The sequence below is a fragment of the Scyliorhinus canicula genome, chromosome 11 (assembly GCF_902713615.1).
Source record: "Scyliorhinus canicula chromosome 11, sScyCan1.1, whole genome shotgun sequence".
In the NCBI taxonomy this organism is placed as follows: Eukaryota; Metazoa; Chordata; class Chondrichthyes; order Carcharhiniformes; family Scyliorhinidae; genus Scyliorhinus; species Scyliorhinus canicula.
Genome location: NC_052156.1, coordinates 52,931,956 through 52,954,861, shown reverse-complemented (window position 1 = coordinate 52,954,861; position 22,906 = coordinate 52,931,956). Strand labels below are relative to the sequence as shown.

The following is a 22,906-nucleotide window of genomic DNA, read 5'->3' as shown; positions in this document are numbered from 1 at the left end:
TTACAGGAGTTGGGACATCTTGTTGAAGTTGTACAAGCCATTAGTAAGGCCACACTTGGAATAATGTGTACAGTTCTGGTCACCCGACTATAGAAAGGATATAATTAAACTAGAAAGAGTGCAGCAAATATTTACTAGGATACTCCCCGATGCTTGATGGTTTGAGTTATAAGGAGAGGCTGGATAGACCGGGACTTTTTCCCCTGGAGCGTAGGAGGCTTAGGGTGGATCTTATAGAGGTCTACATAATAATGAGAGGCATAGTTAAGATAGATAGTCAACATCTTTTCCCAAAGGTAGGGGAGTCTACAAATAGAGGGCATAGGTTTAAGGTCAGAGGGGAGAGATACAAAAAGGGCCAAGAGGGGCAATTTATTTCACACAGAGGGTGCAGAATCTCTGGAACGAGCTGCCAGAGGCAGTGGTAGAGGCGGGTGCAATTTTGTTCTTAATCAAGCATTTAGACAGTTATATGGGTAAGATGGGTAGAGAGGAATATGGGCAAATGCGGGCAATTGGGATTAGCTCAGTGGTAAAACTAGGCGGCATGGACAAGTTGGCTCGAAGAGCCCGTTTCCATGCTGTAAACCTCAATGATTCACCTAACAAAAAATTATCAATACCCATTTCAAAATTTTACAATGATTTGGCTTGCTGGGAGCAAATTCCAGACATTTACAACCCTTCCCCACATCATGGTTTAACCCATATAAGGATATTGTGCAACAAACATGCAAGCTACTACCTCGCTAGAAATTTTCATGAATGAAATAATACGAGGAAGGTAGAAACAAAAGGAAGCAATTAAAATCAATAAATAGAGAAACGTTAAAACCTTAGTGTGTTAGCTCGACACAATACACTGGAGACTTCCAGTAACAACTAAAAGGGGTTGGTTTATTAACTAAAAGGGGTTTATTAACAGTAGGCAAGGGAAATTATATACAGGCACAGAGCAATGCAGGATAGGTCTCAACTCTCCAGCTCCGGGGTCCATACTGTCCGGGCCCCTGTTCCAAGGGCCTTGTGCTTTCTCTCTATTGGTCGGGGTTCATGTGCCCCCGAACGATTGGTCATGAGCTGGTCACGTGGACCGCAAAGTTCGCCCCTGAAAGGGTTACCATGTCCCACGTTCCCCCCCCCCCCCCCCCCCCCCACCCCCCCACACTTAAGTCCCTTGTTCTACTTTACAAGTAAGATACATATAAGCACTATGTACAAGGTCAAGAGACATAAGGGAAAAGAGTTCATCACAGAGTCAGTCTGTCCGGGGACCTTTGAGTCCTTGAGGACCACCTTAGCCTCCCAGCTTCGATGTAGTCTTGCTGACTGCAGAAGGCGATGGTTCAGATGACTCCACATCTTCTATGGGGCTGCTCGTCTCGCCGGCTCCCCCTAGACTGCTGGCAGGGGTAACTCTGAAAATCCTTGCTCCCTCCGCTCTGGAAAGGCCACAGGAACGCTGACGGCACCAGCTGGACACATCTGATTTGGAATGGGTATTATTATCCCCCGAATCCTCACATGATCGACATGGTTCCACACAGTCCTGCCATTGGCACTGACCACATACCATACAGGTGCCGATTGGGACACAATCTGACTGGCCAACCAGAGTGAGCCCGAGTCAAAATTCCGAACTAGAACCAAGTCCCCAACCGGAAATGACCTGTCAACCTTCTGTGGTGTATGTTGATTTTTCAGGGAGGTCTGACGCGCATCCACCACCCCCATCAAATTGGGAAATATCAAGTCCAAACGAGTTGTAAGGCAACGGGCCACAAGCAATTCAGCTGGCGTAATTCCCATGGTAACAAGACAGGTGGGCTTTTAAGACAATAGGACGTTTGTCAGCCAATAGTACAATGGATGATTTGATTGCTTCCTCAGAGCATTTTCAAAAGTGTGTGCGGCTCTTTCCGCCAACCCGTTGGAGGCAGGGTGGCGTGGGGCCATCCTGGTACGCCAGATCCTGCCTATTTGAATAAATCGTTGGAAATCGTCCCCAGTAAAAAGGGGTACCACTATCAGACACAATGGCTTCTGGTAGTCTATGTATGGCATCCAAAGCCGTCGCCAAAGTCGTAGCTCCCATCTCTTGTATGGATAGCCATTTGGATTGAGCATTTACCAAGACAAGAAACATCCTGCATAAGAAAGGACTGACATAGCTGATGCACTCTGGTCCATGGATGGCCTGGCCACTCTCGGAGATGGCGATTGGCTGAAGGAGGTAACGACTGTATTGTGTCTGGCAGGGAATGCACTGCCATACTACCTCCTCAATAGCTTTATCGATTCCCAGCCACTAAATGTGTCTGCGAACCAGCATTTTACTCTTTGTTGGGCCCGGATGGGTGCTGTGTAATGCTCTGTGAGAGGGGTTCCCTCGCTGGGGGTGGAATGACATCTCAACGGCCCCAAGGTATTGATCCATCTTTGCAGGTTATTTCATCCCTGTGGGCTAACTCGGGCCTCAATTGTTCAGACTCTCGTGGTGCCAACCTATCATCCAGGGACAACACTGGATCTTGCCAAGTCCAATTTTGTATATGTCCAGATGATATTAGCAAGTGTCCAAGAGGTTTAGCGCCAAAATTATCTCTTAGGGTACTGGTGGTGGCACCACATGCTTGGGGAAGGGGAGTCGACTCAATGCATTAGAGATTTGGGCGCCAGGCCTATGTTGGAAGTTGTAGCTATAGGCCACTAGCTAGCAGCAAGATCCAATGCTACATCCTGGTGGAGGCAATTGGGGTATTGGCTCATCCCAATAGCGCCTTATGGTCGGTTATTATGATGAATTGGCGACCGTAGCCATAATGGTGTAACTTTTTAAACATTCTACGACAATCAAAGGCAGCTGTACGCCTTGTTCTTTGCAAACTACTGGCAATACTGGTAGTCCAAGAATTATTAAGGTTTCGCCTGTATAGGTTGACAGATTGGCTGTCATGCTACCCAAATTCAGAGTCTCAGCTCCTTCTCCAATGCAATCAAATGTCTGCTCCCCCACAACTATACTGATGCTCCAGTATCAACTTCTATTTTCAAAGGTCTTCCATCCACTCGTAGAATTATTTTGATTTGGGTTCAATTCAGGGGATTGGGTACTTATCCACCTGGCAGCCTGGTTGACAGTGGATTAATGGTCCCCACATATTCTTATCTACTTTGACAACATTTAGATGATTCATTTCCTGCTCCTCCTCCGAGCTCTTCTCCCCTTGGTTCAGTGGTGTTGTGGATCGCTGCTACTTTGTTTTTGCATTGTCATGCTTTGCCTCACGCAGCAAAAAGCCTGGATATGGCCCCTGCGATCACAGTGAAAACACACAAACTTGCAACAATGGCAAGCTTCCTCGAGATGACCTCCCCCACATTGAAAACAATCCACCTCTGTCTTGAGCTGAAGGCCCATTCTTTTTCCTGTTCTCTGACATCGATCCAATCCCGAGGGCCGAGTTTGGTTCTCTACTGTGCCTGTTGATCTCGCCACACGCCTCACAGCCATACTGCCCGATAACTGATTCCCCTTCCGGCATGCTTTGGAGCGCAGTTGCGACCTTTCTCGGCGCACTGTGTCGCCTGAACTACCGTAATCGTTTTGATGAATGTGATTTTAGTTTCAGCCAGAAGTTTATTTTGAATGCTGCTGATCCCGCAAACTAGTCGGTCACGCAGCATCTCACTGAGTGCTGCACCAAATTGACAATGCTCGGCCATTTGGCGGAGCCTGGCTACGAAGGTGGCGATGAACTCTTCTGAGTCCCTAACAGCAGAGTTAAATTTGTACCACTGCAGGATGATCGAGGGCCTGGGTTTAAAATGCTCCTTGACCAATGTAATTCCGAAGTTTTTTTGTTTTATAAACATTTTTATTCGCCTCCTTTTTCACAATTTCTTCCACATTTACACCCACCAACAGAACAATAAGCAGCAACGAATACAATGTCAATACCCAGATCAACATAGCAATCCCATCCTCCGACCAAACCCCCAAACAGCAGCCCGCATTTTAACATAAACAAATAACAAAAAGGAATCAGAAATCACCCATAGTCACCATTAACACTTACAGTCCCCCTCCCCCCAACCCTCCCAACACCCCCCTCCCAACGTTTGATGTTATCCAATTCTTGAAAGTGAATAATGGATAACGCCCATGAATGGTAGAACCCTCCATCCTTCCCCTCAGTTCAAACTTAACCATCTCAAGAATTAAGAATTCCAACAGGTTCCCCCTGCCACACCAGGGCACAGGGTGGAGAGGTTGCCCTCCATCCCAACAGGATCCGCCTTTGGGCGATCAACGAGGCGAAGGCTACAACATCTGCCTCTGTACCTGTTTCCAACCCCGGCTGGTCCGACATCCCGAATATGGCCTCCCGAGTGCCAGGGTCCAGTTTCACGTGCACCACTTTAGAGATTATCCTAACAACCTCCCACTAATCCTCCAGCTTTGGACAGGACCAAAACATATGAATGTGGTTTGCGGCCCTCCGCCCCCCCCACAACGTTCACACACATCTACTACCCCCTCAAAGAGCCGGCTCATTCTCGCCCTTGTGAGGTGTGCTCTATATACCACCTTCAGCTTTACCAGCCCTGACTTTGCGCACGAGGTGGAGGCATTCACTCTCCGGAGCACCTCACACCAGAACCCCTCCTCCATACCGTCTCCCAACTCTTCCTCCCACTTTGCCTTGATCCGTTCGAATGGAGCCTACTCCTCTTCCAAAATAGCCACGTAAACCACCGACACTACCCCCTTCTCCAGTCCCCTCCCCGTCGTCAGCACCTCCTCCAGCAATGTGGAGGCCGGCTCCACCGGGTATCTCCTTCCTGGCAAAATCACAAACATTTCCCCCTGTTCCAATCCACACTTTGCCCCTTCAATCCTGCAAACCGACCCCCAAGAAACAAATCTTTTAGTGTCTTAATCCCCATCTCCTCCCATCTCCAAAAATTTCCATCCCACTTCCCCGGCTCAAATCTGTGGTTCCCCCGAATCAGCATTTTCCTTGACCCTGCCCCCAACCCGAAGTGTTGGCGAAACTGCCTCCAAATTCTCAATGAAGCTATTATTACCAGACTCCATAGGCATTTCCCGGGGGCCATAGTGAGCAGCACTGTTGCTAGCGCCTTCAATGGTCGAAGGTTTTTGAGTCGGGAGCCTCCAGGGATCCATGATTTCTTTATCAGGTTGAAGGTTTGAGGCCCACAAAAAATCAAAAGTTTCATCTTCTGCTCATCTTCCCCTGCTATATCATTCACTGCGAAGAAATAGCGGAGCCGTTCGATGTACTAGCTCCAGTCTTCAGGTCCTGGGTCGAAATGGTTCTAACTTTCCGATCATTGGCATTTTCTTCACTGCCGAAGGTTCCCGATTCCCATGTGCCTTTGGAGGTTTCCTCATTCCCCCTTCAAATCCTTAACTAACGACCGAACTGTTGATCTCTACTCCCAGACCCCTGTGCTTTCTCTCTATCGGTTGGGGTTGGCACGCTCCCGCATAATTGGGCCTGAGCCAGTCACGTGGACCCCAAAGCCCATCCCCTTAAAGGGGCTGTGCTACCACACTTAGATTCCAGATGGAAAATAAAAAATGGGCCGCAATCTGATGGCGCTGTTGACCGCAAATCCTGTAATGGCCGCTAAATCTTGCGAGACGCCAGAGTGAGATCTTTCCCGAGCCCCCGCCGGTGATCTAATCAGGATCATGCCCAGGAAGGGCTTGAGCCTGATTTGAATGAATTAGCATCACATTATCGGGCTTGAAGCTGCTATTTCCACCCTCATCCTAACTTTCCACCCAGTCACTCTGGCATGAATCAGTACTGGTTTTCAAAAACAACAAAGTTGAGCTCGCCACATCGGGGGTGCAAACAAGTATAGCCTAGCCCCCAAGTGGTCAGTAACAAACCTGGATAGTGCCACCTGGCACTCTGGCAGTACCCCTTGGCAGTGCCCCCCCCCCCCCCCCCCCCCCGGCGCATGCGAATCTCGCTTCCCCGTGTTGTTCAATACGGCGAGAAAAGCAAACTATGCAGCCTGCGAGCTTCATACTTGTTTTCCCGCCTGAGTCAACACTCTGTGTTTTGGGGAATATTCCAGTCACTAACTTTATCACAGTATTGGGCTTGCTCAAATACTTTTCATTTGAAAATGCTGAGCGTGCACTAATTACCATCTTATTTCCTTACTATAAAGTCCAACTGATCCATGTGCTTGAATTTTGAAGTATGTGGAAGTCACTGTGTGACAAATATATTTCACCAGTTACACTTCAGAGCCGTACTGCATACTTTAAACGCTTAGCTATAAATTTAGATCACAAACTCTCCAGATTTAGACAACCATTCAAACATGCAAAGCCAGTAGGGGACAGCTGTCAGGTTGCACTGCAGGGTTTTTAATCTTGAATTAAGGTCCCAAGATCACCTTACATTTGGCAACATTTAGTCAAGGGCTTTATTAATTTAAAATAGCTGTAGCGCTGGAACTGTCTCAGAGCAGCAATATGAATTTAATTACAGAGACACCTTTGATCAGATTACATTTTAGTGGGGATTGTCAAAAATCAGATCACATATGGTATAAATATCAGTGAGATTTATTCAATGCCGGATTGTCACTGACCTAGACCCCTTGCCAACAGATTATCCACTGTCTATTTCAGAACCAAAGGTTTTCTGCTTCTAACTAATCTTAAATCAAATGCAGTCCGAACAAGAGGGGGAAAAACATGTCTGTTGTAAAGCTGTGTGTGTGTTAGTGCAACATTTGGCCCTTTGAACACGAGGTGAGGTAAGGTAACTTTTTAAAAAATGTAATGTCACAAACCTGAACTCCAGAACATTTCCCATACTTCATAAGATAAAAGGCAGACTGAGAAAGCACAAAAATCAATGAAAATGGGAATCAATCCTGCATTGATCTAAATGGTCATGAAATCAGATTGTTGGCAAGGGTGGGTGCGTCATTATCCCATGCAGCAGCCAGAACTTGAAGGGCTAGTTTTTGTGCCTGACAGCCGGCCTTCCAGCCAACTTGCCCAGCTGCAGCAAAGGAATAAGGGAATTAATTATAATGGGGACATCTGGTGAAATCCAGTTGAACCTCTGAATCATCGGCCTCGACATGTTTCCTGTCCACTGCCCCACAACCGTCTCACCGCTCCCCAAAAAACCAGGTCCAAATGAAAAAGGCTTGGTTACAGCACGTCTAGATTGATTGATTGATGGATATTTATTGTCACATGCACCAAAGTACAGTGAAAAGTATTTTTCTGCGGCCAAGGGAACATACACAGTACGTATATAGTAGACAAAAGAGTGCTGTGAACAGGAGGTCTTCATGTCATAAAAAGGATATAAAGGCACTGGTGGAGGTGAAAAGGATTAGAGCTCAGTAGTTTTAACTAACAAAGTTTGAAAAAGCGGGAACTTCCAAATATAAAAATAGCATTGAGGTCTTTAAGAGTATGAACAGATTTGATAGGGTACACTTAGATAAATGTTTCTTACACCATGGACCAGTTGGGACAAATCGCTTATGTGCTGTATAGTCTATACAACAATATAGAACATAGAACATAGAACAGTACAGAACAGGCCCTTCGGCCCTCGATGTTGTGCCGAGCAATGATCACCCTACTTAAACCCACGTAACCCGTATACCCGTAACCCAACAATCCCCCCATTAACCTTACACTATGGGCAATTTAGCATGGCCAATCCACCTAACCCGCACATCTTTGGATGAAACACACTTGCACACAAATAAACTCATGCTCTCCCCAAACAGAAATGATTTTATGCACTTCACTAAGATGATGGCGATATTTTTTAAATATCACTTCTTTTCCTCCTCCACACAGGTGCAATGGTGACTATTATCTTTTTATTAGGAATAATTTGTTCAGGTTTGACAGTACTGGGTAACTGGTTGAGGTTCTTAGCATTGTTGCCTTTAATGCCCTGATGGAAATTCTGGAGTTAATCCAGCAAAGGTCATTTAGATTGCATACAGAGAATACGGTAGGTGCTGGAGGACTGATATGATAAATGAGTTAGCTGATATTAAGCAGTACACAGTGGAAGTAAAATATACAACGTTGGAAAAATGTCATGGAGAGAAAAAGATTCAGAGTAGAGGCTAAAAAGCATATTCGGAAACCCACCAGCATCTCAGCTCATTTATGTTCTGACGCATCTTCTGTTGCAATGCCAAGAAGTTAACATATGTTTACTGGAATCTGGGGCTCACCAGCAACGTTGAAGCAGTGCTGAAAAATATGTTGCAACAAAATCAGCAGCAGGCCAGCAGCACCACAGTCGCCAATGAAAGAGAGTAATATAGTTGGGAGGCTAAGAAACCCCCATTATTGAAAAGGAATTAGCTGGAAGCAGCAGCACTGGGCTTGGTTACACCGAAAAGGCACACTGATTTCTCCCTGTAATTCCCTCCACCATGCCTCACAGTGTGCAAAGTTACAACCAAGTAAATTGTGCAGCTTATGACAACAGCAACAAAACAGAAGCTCACAGCCAGGTTCGCAAGCTCATCAGTATTGGTTAAGATTCTGATGCAGCAGCCAACTAATGAGAGTGAGGAAATTAAGAGGAAGGGTAACTGCATAATTATACCTAGCAGGAAATCACTGTCCTCTGAAGGAGATGGGAAGAAAAACAGGAAGAGACTGAAATGAGTTCAATGTGTGTGCGTGCATGTGTATATGTATGTGTGTGTGTTTTTTTTTGTTTCCTCATGTATTGAGTGTCAAAGTTGGAGTGAGGCTTCCAGAAGAGTCACCAACTTGAGTCTAGATTCGGATTTATTTTTGATGAGTATTTAAGCTGTTGGTATAGAATAGCTGGGCAAAATACTTTTGCATTGATGTACTCACCCGTCCCACATAAATGTGTTTTTTTCAAATGTTGTTCCAGCTGTGGAAGTAATAATTCATCTTTTCAAAGACGCAAAGTAATATTTCCTTTATACACAACAATTTGTACTTATATTGCACTTTTAACAGAGCAAAACGTCTCACAAGACACATTTTTAAAAAACGTACTGAGCCACATAAGGCGATATTTGTTCAGATGGCCAATGCTTGGTCAAAGAAATGGGTTTTATGGGGAGCATTACAAAGGAGGAGAGCGAGATACAGTGGTTTAAGAAGGGAATTGCAGAGCTTAGGGCCCAGGCAGCTGACGGCACGGCTGCCAATAGTGGAGGGATTAAAATCAGCACATGGCAAGTCCTTTCTTTTCTGACCTTCATTTCAGGTCCACCATTGTTTGAAAACTTCAGCTTTTGCTCTAAATGTAAATGCAGCCCAGTGGTAGTGATTTGAAGATCTGAAAGCGGTTGTGAAATTTTCTCAATCCGGTAAGAGAATTTTTTGTACATATTGTTTGAGCTTTGGCTGCTCGTTCTCACAAACACAAAATTTGAAATCAATGCACGATTCTCTCTCTCTCTCTCACATCTTCCTCGACAACACCCCCCCCCCCCCCCCCCCCCCCCCCCCCCACCGCCTCCATCCCAAAATACCTGCAATGTGCAAGAGTGCTGTTCTGGAGGAACCCCTTGCAACACATTTTAATTTTATTTCTCTGCCCTAGTGTGCTACAGGTGTGAAATCTTGTACAGTAGAACAATTAAGAAAATGGGAGCACAATGATGACATCTGACCCTAGCCACAAACAGCTTTAGATACACCTCAGCTTAACTGCAGTAAAATTCATTATTGAAATATTTAGTCCCTCTTTCTCTATTTAGTTATAAAAACTCTGCATAGTGACCATAGCTTGTGAAGTACAGCACTGAACCAGGGGACTTCATAACTACCAAAGCCAAAGGGGCAGAAAAATGCAAGAAATAAGATTCTCTCAGAACAAAAATGGCACCACCTACAGCAGTGGGCTAGTTGAAAGCAGATAGCTTTCCCATTGGTTGTAGTTTGAAATAGTGGTGTGTGTAGTGATGCCAAGTCAGTATCCTGTCAGGTCAGCAAGTCCCCATCTGTTCAACAGCAGTCTTCCTCAGATTCCTCATTTACGGTTTTGCTGTCTTCCAAAGTCTGTTAATCCAGTACAAGCACCACATCCAAAAAAGCAGAGGGTCAGACTGGAAAAAGCGGAATTGGCTGTAATGAAGGTAACATTGACAGTTTGATGTGCATTCCTGTTAAAAATCAATATTTTAGGGCAGCACGGTGACGCAGTGGTCAGCACTTCTGTCTCGCGCACTGAGGACCCAGGTTCAATCCCGGCACGGGCCACTCCCGTGTGAAGATTGCACATTCACCCTTTGTCTTTGTGGGTCTCATCCCCCACAACCCAAAAAAAAAGGAATTGGGTACTCTAAATTTGTAAAAGAAAAGAAAATCAACAGATTATTTTTTACATTTTTGAGATCAAGAGCTTGTTTTAGGTAGGGGTGGGACAGCTGGACGGAGGGCCTGAGAGTTATAAAGAAACCAGTTGCTGAGGAAAGATTGCACCAAATGGAAAAAAAGCTGTAAATTTCAAGAACACAGCTGAAGCACTACACAAGCTGAAATAAAAAAGGAAACATAAAGAAAAAAAAAATCACGGTAGTGATTTTCTTTCAGCCCATTTTCTGTGCCTAATGTAGGAGGGCAAGTCGTAAGCCAGGGGCCTGTTGCCCAAGGCTTTCACAAAGGTGTGCTGCTCCCACATATTCCAATTTTGGTTGTGTTCTAATTTCCAGGAAGAAGCGTTTAGACATGGATTCAGACCCTTATTTGCAGCTCAAAGGCCCTAATGCTCGTTTCAGGTGCGTGCCCTGAATACTCATGTAGGAGCGCTTACCACGATGGCAGGATTTGCACTTCCAATTGGGGGATTTATGCACATGTGCAGCATACTACATTGGATAATTAGACACCCATTTTCATGAGGGCCCAACCTTCTCAATCTTGCCCCTCGCCTGAAGTGTGATGATCGCCAGGTTAAATCACCACCAGTCAACTCTCCCCCTCAAAGGTAGTCATCTGGGATTATGGTAACTTTACCTTTCCTTTACAGGCCTGCGGAATGCCTGTGGCATCAGCTAACTCCTATGCCATGTATTTTGTTCCATCTGCAGTAAAATTAGGAAAGGACAGATGATCCAACTTTTTTTTTAAACTTCCTTTGAAAATCTTGTGTTTCTCAATATGAATAATGATTTTGACTTGTCTAATGTGGATGGTGTGCTTGCATAAACTCTGATTCACCCTATTCTTGCAATAAATTTACCTCCCACCATGCAAGTATTCTAAATCCACCTGCAAACAATCTTCTATGGAACAACTAACCCGCTTAAATAATTTGCAAGCAACTCGGTTGTTTTTCTTGTATTTTTCCTATTTTTTTAATACTTGCATAAGACCAGAAAAAAAACTCACCATTTTATATGCCGATGATTCACCATATCATTATTATAAATATAACAACTTCAGAAAATGTCAGTCGGCAAAAGGTTACTTGGCTAGTCAAAGTTATACTTCCAATGACAGGGTTCCAACTTCTGGTAACAGATTATCAGGGCTCCTGGTCCATTGCTGCCATGGTAGCCTGGTTCACAAAGACACCACACACCAGAAGGATGTGGCGGCTTTGGAGAGGGTGCAGAGGGGCTTTACCAGGAGGTTGCCTGGTCTGGAGGGTGTTAGCTATGTGGAGAGGCTGAATAGACTCGGATGGTTTTCATTAGGAAGATGAAGGTTAAAGGGTGACTTGATGGAGGTCTACAAGATTATGAGGAGCATGGACAGAGTGGATGGGCAGGCATTCTTTCCCAGTCAGTCACCAGAGGGCAAAGTTTAGAGGAGATATGCGAGGCAGGTTTTTTTTACGCAGAGTGTGCTGAGTGCCTGGAATGCATTACCAGAGAAGGTTCTGGGAGCAGATACATTAACGGTGTTCAAAAGGCATCTTGACAAACACATGGATCGGATGGGTATAGAGGGATACAGCTCAAGGAAGTGCTGAGGGTTTTGCCAAAAGTTGGTATTATGACCGATACAGGCTTGGAGGGCCGATGGGCCTGTTCCTGTGCCTGATAACTGAGGGCGAGAAATACAAAAATTCACTATTGCCGACTTTTAGCGGGAAAGGTAGGGGGATGTGGCTCAATTGAAGCCCCCTTCTGACTGCGAGAACCATTCCCTCATGGATCTGACACCTCTGGATCTTCCTCCTTGCTTATCCCCCACTCATACCACATGCATGCCCCCTCTCCCAGTTGGGGAACTGCACCAATGCATTCCTCCCTCTGAATGATCTTGTTGGAGACAGGTAGCCAGTAGCTAATCAGCCTCAATTAAATGCTTCCTTAAAAGAAAATTAGTCACAACAAAGAGGTACCCACATGGAAGCTAAATGTCTGCAGGTGGCGAGAAACAGCTTCCTAGCTGCAAGGATCAGAAAGGAAAGGCCTTCTCTAATTCATCACCCCCCGCCACTCCCACCCATGTGTCACGGGTGCCGGAGGGCACTCCACAATGATAGCCTGGTAGATGTGACCACAGTTTATTATAACTGTTTTTGCAGTCTTCAGGAGGGCGCCTCCATCTTTAGGTCTTCCACCTACCGTGGTAACACCACCTCACCCAAAGCCATGGCACTTCCAATGGTCCTGCTGCCCACACAGTCTGTCAGCCATCTTTAATTGGAACAAATTCCCAGAAACAGCCTCTTAAATGGCCACCTCCAGTAAGATCACACTGGCAAGCTCACCCATCGGGGTCAGAACCTGGAAATGGTTGGGACCAGGGATGTAAAATTAAGGTGATAAAATTCACCCATGTCTGCAATTTTTTCCAGCCCTATATCCTCTTTGGAAAACTATTTCTCTGATTGGAATTCTGTGCACTCTCCCAGGGCAGCATGGTAGCAAAGTGGTTAGCACAATTGCTTCACAGCTCCAGGGTCCCAGATTCGACTCCCGGCTTGGGTCACTGTGCGGAGTCTGCACGTAATCCCCGTGTGTGCGTGGGTTTCCTCCGGGTGGTCCAGTTTCCTCCCACAGTCCACAGATGTGCAGGTTAGGTGGATTGGCCATGATAAATTGCCTTTAGTGTTGGGTGGGGTTACTGGGTTATGGAGTTAGGGTGGAGGTGTGGGCTCGGGTAGGGTGCTTTTTCCAAGGGCCAGTGCAGACTCGATGGGCCAAATGGCCTCCTTCTGCACTGTACCTTTATGATTCTATGATTTCTTCACCCCACCATTACTGGCAGAACCAATGTATTTGACCAAGTTTTCCAGCACCTCTCAAACCCCGTATCCTTCACAATATTTTTCTTCCATTGTCTCTTCACTGTCAATCTTCGTTTTTTTTAATGCCCATTTCTTCCTTTGTGCCTTTTGTGCTGAAACAGGAAGCAAATGAAAATCTAACTGCTGTGGGCAGGGGCAGCAGGGTAGCATGGTGGTTAGCATAAATGCTTCACAGCTCCAGGGTCCCAGGTTCGATTCCCGGCTGGGTCACTGTCTGTGTGGAGTCTGAACGTCCTCCCCCTGTGTGCGTGGGTTTCCTCCGGGTGCTCCGGTTTCCTCCCACAGTCCAAAGATGTGCGGGTTAGGTGGATTGGCCATGCTAAATTGCCCGTAGTGTCCTAATAAAAGTAAGGTTAAGGGGGGGGTTTGTTGGGTTACGGGTATAGGGTGGATACATGGGTTTGAGTAGGGTGATCATGGCTCAGCACAACATTGAGGGCCGAAGGGCCTGTTCTGTGCTGTACTGTTCTATGTTCTATGTATTCATTTGACGTGCGATCTGCCAGCTGAAAATACCTCCTTCAAAACCTGACATTTTCCGGGTTTAATGGGCTAACGAAACAGTTGATGTTATTGTGTCCTGGTGTGTGCATGATAACATTACAACGTAAGTGCACGCTGCAGCTGGTAAAATTTGTCACAAAAGATTTATTGCATTATCGCCGGAGGGACAGTCAATCCTATCGAGCTTTTACCTTCAATGTCTACATTTTCCTGCCTTGCCAAAGAGTGCCCGCTGTGCCCTTCCTGTACTTGGCTCTTCTGAAATTAAAGCGTTTGCACTGTGGTCGATGATCTGCAGCTGGGTCTTGACTCATCATCAGGTGCAGGGTCCGACTTTTGGATCTGAAGTTTGATGGAATCCAACGTCACTTGTGGTGAAGCAGCAAACACTTCACTGTAACACTGAAGGTGATGTGTAAATGTTGTTTTGGTAACGTAAGATTATCTCTGTATTTCCAACTCTTTCCAGCTTTTCAAGAAAGCCTGTTTGACCATTCAGTGCATGAATTCCCTTCCTTTTCTCCTCTCTACTCAACTGCACCCCCACACATACACACACATTTCCCCGTCCATACACACACACACACCTTTTGTTCTGTCCAGTTCCACTGAAAGACTCACTTTTCAATGAGTGACCAGTTCTGACAGGAGCTCCATCCAAACAACTGGCCAGTTTCTTTACTTCTGATTGATGGCGACAGAGCTGCTGGTTATTTCCAGCATTTTCTGTTTTTATTTCAAAATTTCTCATTTGCTTCCAGCTCAACCAATCATATTCGAAATTTGAATACCTTTTCTACGATAACAGAAATGTTCCAGCATTCAGATCAAATATAGTTTACAGGCACAATATTTACTGTTGAACTGTACATTCAGCGTAATTTGTTATTTATTTGCACAACCGTCCAAAAATCAAACATGCTCACTATTTATACTCCACCATTTTGCACCCACTATTATCTAATGGTCAATTTATTTTTAAAAACATTACAGGGAAGTAAACACATCTGTGTGTGAATTTCAAATTTCCGAACAATTGCAGTAATTGCATTAAAACAGACTTCATCTCAGAAATAAGATATCTTGACTTTGTTACAGGCTAATCATTTTGTGTCATAATTGGTAGCATAATTGGTTTTCAATTGCTTTCTTCTTCTGAAAGGCATTTATTTCCCCACTCTCTGAATAAACATTTCAAGCTGAGGTAATAATTCACTGGAAAAGTTATTTGTATAAAATGTCAGTGTAGGATCTGCAATTTGTACTCTGATGATACAGTTAATTGCATCTGTCACACATTCAAATGGTAAGATGAGAGTGAGCAGAAAAATGAAATTGAAATTCCAGCACTCTATTACCAATATATTAGATAATAAGATTTATGACATAGGGTTTCTTCTCCCTTGTGTGTTTAGACGTGTGGATGTCAATGGGCGAGTTATTTTTTCAGATTATTGTGCACTTGATGCTTTTTTGTAATGATAGTCTGTCAGGATAGCAACAATTGGGACAATCATCCGGCTTTCATGTTGTCCACGGTCAACGGGAAGAAAGGAACAACGAAGTTTTGCTCCTCTCTTTGGTCTGTGTCAATATCTATGTGTATTGACCAACAGCATACATTCTCCATTCCAAGTTAGCAAAGTGGTTGTTCTCTGCTTTTTGATCAAACGTTACAGATTTCACTTTGATAATAATGTATCTGGCTTCGGAGGAAATGCAGGGCAGCATTAGAGGAGGAGGAGCTGTGCAACAATTGACCAACTTCAATCATAGAGGAAGCCCGATGCCTCCAGGCAGAATGTGGGTTGATGAGACTGGGCCTGTGTCCGATAGAGTTTAGAAGAACGAGAGGCAACCTGATTTCAGCATATGAAATGGGGGGTTTTCACATGGTGAATGTGGTGAGGATGTTTCCTCTTATGGGAGAATCTAGAACTGGTGGGAGAATCTAAAACACAGTTTAAAGGTAGGGGTGACCCTTTAAAATGGAGGTGGGGGCGAAGATTTTTCGCTCAGTGTCATGAGTCTTTGAAACCCTCTTCCTGAAAAGGCAGTGGAAGCAGAGTCTTTGAATATCTTTAAGGAAGAATGGATTGATTCTTGATAAGCAAGGGGGCGATTTGTCCAGCAATATACAAATAAATATAAACATACAGACGTTTTCCTTATACCAGACCTACAGAATTCGTGTTAGTACATGCTGCTTCCTGCATGATCACATTATCCATGAAAGAATTGTCTTTTTATTCCACTTGTTGGAAGTTGTGACTCAAGCTCAACATGGGTAATTATAATCAACAGACAGTGGAATGGACTTTGGTGACAGTGATGTCCATGCAGGCGTTAGCTGAATGGCTTTTTAATCCAAATCCTCTCTCATTCCCAATCCATGTAGCGTCTTTGAGATTCTTGGTCTAAATAGAAAGCAGGTACTGTTTTAATTTATGCTTGCACAAAGCAATCTACAGCAAGCCTCAGATTTGGGTGATGAACATTTGTCAAAATATTTCAACTCCAAAACTGCTGTTTCCCAATGCTTCTTCTCAAGTTTTCCCTTATGAAGGCAAGTGAGAATAGCTTTCCAATTGTGACTATGAACGGCTTGACTGGTTCTGCTATTCACTATTTTATCATGTCAAACTGTTTCACTGAACTTTTTGGAATTTTTGGCAAGGCTCCAAGAATGTAAAGCTGTGATCTACCAAGATACACTGGTCAGAATCTCAACCACTGGTCTACATGCGGGAGAAATCAATTTGAACTCTGCCTTGGCAAAAATCAAGAAATGTACCCAAAACGGGATTCTTATTTGACCAAAATCATAGTAGCTTTCGAGTCCAAGGGCTAACAAAGAATCGCTTAAGCAAAGTCTTGCCTAATGCTGCTGCACTTAATGGTGAGGTATGCAAATTGAATAGAATGATGGTGGACTTCAGAGGCACTTAACATAGGATTGAAAATGTGATATTGTGCTGTACAGAATAGAAAGCTGAAAGACATAGGTCCCCTCTCTAACTCACCCCTGACGTTTGCTAGATTCTCCATAGTGTGCCGAATAATGTTGGATCTCCTGTTATATTGCTCACTGTAAATTGAGTAAATAGTTTTATAAGGACAGCAATGTTTTACCATATAATGGCACATATATTAATTCTGCTGCAAATACGGAGTTGTCTTTCTATAAGAACCAAGTCTAACTGATATAAGCCATGTAGGAGGAATGAAGCTAATAAGATAGTTTAAAGCCATTTATTGTTCTTCCGAAATCCCCTGAACAGAATACTATTTAAGGTGTTAATATGCAAAATACAGTAAGGTTATTCGCATACAGTGCTATTTTCTACAAGGTACAATTTGTTTTTTATAGCAAAAATAATACATTATTTTGAAACTTGGAGATAAAGAAAACACCAAAGGCATACAAGAATTTTTTTCATGCAGTGCGAGCGTTGCTATCAAGGCCAAGATTTGTTGCCCATCCTTAATAACGAGAGGTGGTTTACAAACAAACCATCAGCACTAACTGATATTGACAGCATAACTTACGAACCTGAACAGTTAGGCACAACTACACCTATATTTATAACATGGGACCATACCTTTCGGAGCAACCTTGCTGTCAAATTGGGGCCATCATTGGAAATGGTGATATTCATGGAGCCTCCTCCTTTCATTAGTTGTTTAACTACACACCAAATTATATAATTCAATTTACACTTCACAGGAGGAACAAATTAATCATAAATGTGATTACAAATATTTTATATTTTTAATTCAACCATTGTAAATATATTGAAAATTCCATTATTTTTGTAAGTTGTTGAACATGCACTTAAGAGTAGGTTGTTATTTAATACATATCACATGCCAATAATGCCTTTTTTCCCTTCAGCCACTATTGGACTCACTTTAAGCCTCTGCTTCTGGCATAGTCCATTGTCATGGATCTGCCCAGCAACAGGTAGAAATCTGCCTAGTAACACGAATGTAACAAGGCAGGGTGGGATGCGATCTGCCCAGCAACAGGTGTCATGGGTCTGCCTAGCAACAGGTAGAGATCTGCCAGGCAACAGAAAAAGCCAGCTCTGAAAAGGCATAATGAGATGCTATTTTAAAAGTAACAAGATGCAGGTGCCTAGACAAATGATATATAGTTGTCAGCACCGTCAGATGCAGCGAGGCAGTTCACATCTAACAGCCAGGGAGAGGAGTTTACACCCAAGAGCCAGAGGGACAAGTTTGAAATCTAACAGCCAGGAGCCTAGACTAGCATCTAAGTCTGAGAGCCAAGGTCACTCAGAAACATTCGTGAAGGCAGTTTAAATATCTTCACTGAACCAAACAAATGGCTGTATGGATTGAAACAGCAAGTTGGATTGCAAATGCTGACTAACAGCGCCTGGATTCTGAGTCAGTGATAAAGTGATGGCACTCGCTGGTGACCTGTAGGAAAGTTGCTTAAAGATCTAGCAATTACTGTGGTACAGATCACACAGGTGCTAATTTCATTCCTGCAACAGCTACAGGGGATATCTGGCATTCAACATTGATGGCATCAAGCAGTCTAAGCAACCAATCACATTGAAGAATTCTCACTAACATCAAACCAGGAAACAAAAACTGATTACCATTCACTTTATAATCATTTTACAAAGCATGAACAGAGATTAGGGCATGCACATGAGCATTAAGGTAGAACCTATAAACCCATGATTTTTTTTGACATGGAAAAAGTTTGATTCCCCACAAATATAAAATTAGATTTTTTTAAAATCAGGATAGAGCGGTTGTGCAACAGTAGTTACGAATTAGCATATCATTTTAAAACTGAGTTACATGTCATTCAATGAGACACAACTTTTTCAAGGGTTTTTACAGTGAGACTAATGGTGTAAAATGGAAGTTATTTCTCATATTTCCATCTGCAAAGACTCAACAGCGCAGAATGTGGAGGAGTGGAGAATCATTGGCAGCAACTTCTGGATCTGGCATATAACTGCGCGTGTGTGTACACCACACCGACAGTTACACTTTCATTACAACAACAAAGTCCAGGCTTTAAGTCAGTTTTTCTCTTTGTTTATAGCTGCTTACAATAGTACCCACATTTCTAATAATTTACCCACATTTCTAATAATTCTCAGTAAAATTAAGCCCACATCTGGTCTATGTGTACAATGTAGTTAGTGGAATGGCCAGATTAGTTCACTTGCAAGAGTCATAATTCACTTGTGAGTTTATCAGATTTTCCTCATCTTACGAATGAAATGAATATTCCACTGTTTCCCATTATGTATTTCCATTTTTTTTCCTTTCAAATTGTCAACATTGAAAAATTGCAGACTGTGAACCTACTAGATAGGAGGTAATGAAAAACATACTGAAACTGAAAGGTAAATTCACAATCCTGGTCAAAGAAACTTCTATGAAAATAGAACATTTAAAAACTCCCAAACATTGTCCCGTACCAGCCTCCCTGAACAGGCGCCGGAATGTGGCGACTAGGGGCTTTTCACAGAAACTTCATTTGAAACCTACTTGTGACAATAAGTGATTTTCATTTCATGACAAAAAACATGAACTACTCTGACCTGTGAACAATTTCACACTTACCTATGAACTGTTCAGATAACTATTTGGGGATGGTTTAGCACAGTGGGCTAAACAGCTGGCTTGTAATGCAGAACAAGGCGCCGGAATGTGGCGGCTCGGGGCTTTTCACAGTAACTTCATTGAAGCCTAGTTGTGACAATATGTGATTATTATTATTTACTGATATTAAGATTACTGAAAACTTTGAGCCAAAGGCCTTTGACAGATCTGATGGGTAACGACTTGCCATATTGTATTTATCAGTCTACTCACACTACGACAGTCGAAACAGACCTTGGTTTTAAATCGTGCAGTTATTTCTTTTACATTCCAAAATGGGGCAGTTTTACTGTTTTCTCAATTAAAGTTATAATGGGTGGCACGGTGGCACAGTGCCTAGCACTGCTGCCTCAAATCGCCAAGGACCCAGGTTCGATCTCTCCCTATGTCTGCGTGGGTCTCAACCCCACAACCCAAAGATGTGCAGTGTACGTGGATTGGCCATATTAAATTGCCCCTTAATTGGGAAAAAAATAAATTTAAAATGCGCATGCTTGTGACAGATACTGTTAACTGTTGTTGACTGAGCAGACTTATGCAAAACAAGTTGTCACCAATCAGAGCTGTCAAAGGTTTCTGGTCAAAAAGTCTAATCTTAATTACAGTAAATAGTTATATGAACAGCATTTCATTTATTGCAACCTTTTAATTTTGGTATTTCTTTTTGATTCTTGTCATTTTGATGGCATACGCTTACAAAATGGCAGGTACAATAAGGAGCAAGGTAGTTCTCCAAATGGCTCAGCTGGTAACTGCATTGTGGCCTTGAGGCAGACAGACCAAGAAGAGTCCCATGTTCAACCTCCGGAAATGTACCCAAACATTCAAATGTCAGTAAGCTAAAAATTGTCAATAAGCTAAAAATGCTCTCTTAGGCTAATTGCAACTGTTCTTAAATTAGTGAATTTGGTACAATTTATCCTTACAACCAAATACATATACAAATAATACTCCAACATGCTTGCTAACACTACAATGCGATGTATTCATTTTGAGCTAATTATAGTTGAGGCAATTAACAATGATTTGCTTCAAAAAGTAACTTCAAACACTGGGTGTTCACGTTGCCATTGGGTCATATGCCCTAACAACTCAGTTCTATTTTGTCTCAACCTTATTTGCTGGCATGAATATTGAGGATTTGGAGGTTTGAAAAGTATTGTTCTTCACAATGATCCCTCCCTGGTGAATAAATCTCAAATCAGAACAAGGACACCTGCAATTTTATATTATAATCCATTCAACGTTATACACCTGGATTCCGATGCATGTACCCATTATGAAAAAGACAAAACATCTTGGAACACCTACTGCTACAATGTAAGATCTCAATTCCTATAATATACAATATTGATATTGGAGTAACTAATGAATGAGCAGAAAGTTAATAGGCATAGGTTAAAAAATAGGCTTTGCAAAAAGGAAAAGAAGCGGTTAGCGACTGGCAAAGTTTTGTGGATGCCAGTCAAAATCCCTTCCAGTTTATATTGTCAGGAAACTTTTAAGAGGTTATTTCTTGCATGCCACAAAATGTGTTGAAGATATCATGTGTAGATGACACAGAAGGAAGATGTGTAGCATCAAATACACTTCAAATTAACTCATTCAGCAGACAAAGGCAGTGGGGACTTTCAGAAATAAAATTCAGACACATCTCAGTATTAGCAGTAAATCCCACCTGTATCTTTTATCCTCCTCCATTTAATTTGTCTTTTTTTTTCCCTCACCACCCCTACGTCGATATGACTTCTTTAAAATGTGTTTCTGTTACACTTCTTGAACTTCTGTTTCTTTACCATATTGCTTTCCACTTTTGGCTGTCTCGGTCTTACTTCTCAACTACTGACACCTTTCATCCCCCCTCCATCCTTACTTCTCGCTTGCTGTTTCCCTTCACTTCTATATTTCTTTCATTGCATTATGGGATGTTTAATACAGTATATCTTTTGGAAACACACATAATGCAATGATTAGCACGTAGCCATCACAGACCAAAATCTGTCTCAGAGAAGCACCATTTTCAAGAACTGACTGGAAATATTCTTCTCCCATTCCATGGTCGGGATTCTTTTTCCATAACAACAGGGGCTGGTTTAGCTCAGTGGGCTAGACAGCTGGTTTGTGACGCAGAACAAGGCCAGCAGCGCGGGTTCAATTCCCGCACCAGCTGAGAATTCGGAATTCTTCCTGTGTACCCAAACAGGTGCCGGAATGTGGCGACTAGGGGCTTTTCACAGTAACTTTATTGCAGTGTTAATGTAAGCCTACTTGTGACAATAAAGATTATTATCCAGGAGAAGTAAGAGCTGGAGTAGGCCATTTGGATCTTTGCACCTGCTCCACAATCCAATAAGATTATGGCTGATCTTCCACCTCAACTTCATGCAGTATTGCCATACCAATTCCAGTCCTGCTTCAATTGTTAGCCTTTGGGAGCACCTCACTGGGACAAGCCTCAGATTGAGTTGCACCAAACAAAGGATTGGCAGCTGAATTTCAATGTAGACCAATGTATACCAGACAAAAAAAATGAGAGATCATGTGGAGAAAAAATATTACTTTTATGTGTTGGACTTAACTCTAATCACACAACCAGCCCAATTTTTATCCAAACAAAATTGTGTAATGTAACAAGAATAAATCAAAGGGATGAAATTAGGTGAAATTCAAACAATGACTCCATACGGTGCTCTCTGGTTACAGAATGTCAGAGTGAGGAAGGAAAATTACTGACTGATCTTTAAATAGGGAACTTACATCAACACAGTGGATGTTTTGATTGTTGGGTGTATCTGAAGATATATTTGGTTGACTGTTAAAACAAGCTATTCTGACAAGCTATTTGGCGGGAGGCCAAAATCAGGCTATGTGCCGGGTGCCGATTCGATCACGAGTCACTAAACACGTGTCGCCCAGCGTCATCTGGATCACACCCATGCGGAGCGTGATCCAGATAGTGATATTTTAATGAGCTATTAGGCTCATTTAAATATGCTGATGTTACATTCATCCGAGAGTCACTGGCCGCATCAGCAAGGTCTCAACTGGCGATGATCAGTCATGATGGCCACTCAGGGGTCTTGAAGCCCCCTGGGTTGTCAGGAACAGGGCAGGGCCGTACCATGGCACTCCCCTGGCACCCAGGACATGCCAACTGGGCACTCTGGCAGTATCAACCTGCCTCTGCCAAGATGTTGGTGCACTTCCCAAGTGCCAGGATTCCTGGGTGCCAGGTTGGCAGCGCCACGGTTTGGGGCTTGAGGGGAGCATAATCATGAAAGGGGGGCTTGATGGGGCCTCAAAGGTTGGGGTGGGGGGGGGGGGGGGGGGGGGGGCAGGAGGTCCTGAAAGTGGGTGGGCCCAAAAGGGCAGAGCGGGAACATGAAAAGGGGGGCTCCCTCAGCGACCCCATCACGGCTTATCCTCACCTGCACAGAGGGAGGGGAAGAGAG

At 43.5% G+C, this 22,906-nt stretch overlaps 1 protein-coding gene across 3 annotated transcripts in view; it reads right to left on the bottom strand.

The window, feature by feature from the left end:
• Window positions 1–22,906, bottom strand: part of slc25a26 (solute carrier family 25 member 26) — a 287,293-nt gene that overhangs the window by 106,401 nt on the left and 157,986 nt on the right. Inside the window, exon 7 of one of the 3 annotated variants that reach the window (XM_038810596.1) lies at window positions 14,634–16,216. The exons of the other annotated variants lie outside the window; for them this stretch is intronic. Within the exon in view, the coding sequence (XP_038666524.1) occupies window positions 16,162–16,216 (55 nt within the window). The 3' untranslated portion in view covers window positions 14,634–16,161. Of the gene's footprint in view, window positions 1–14,633; window positions 16,217–22,906 lie in introns of those variants that run through there. 3 annotated transcript variants of the gene reach the window in all.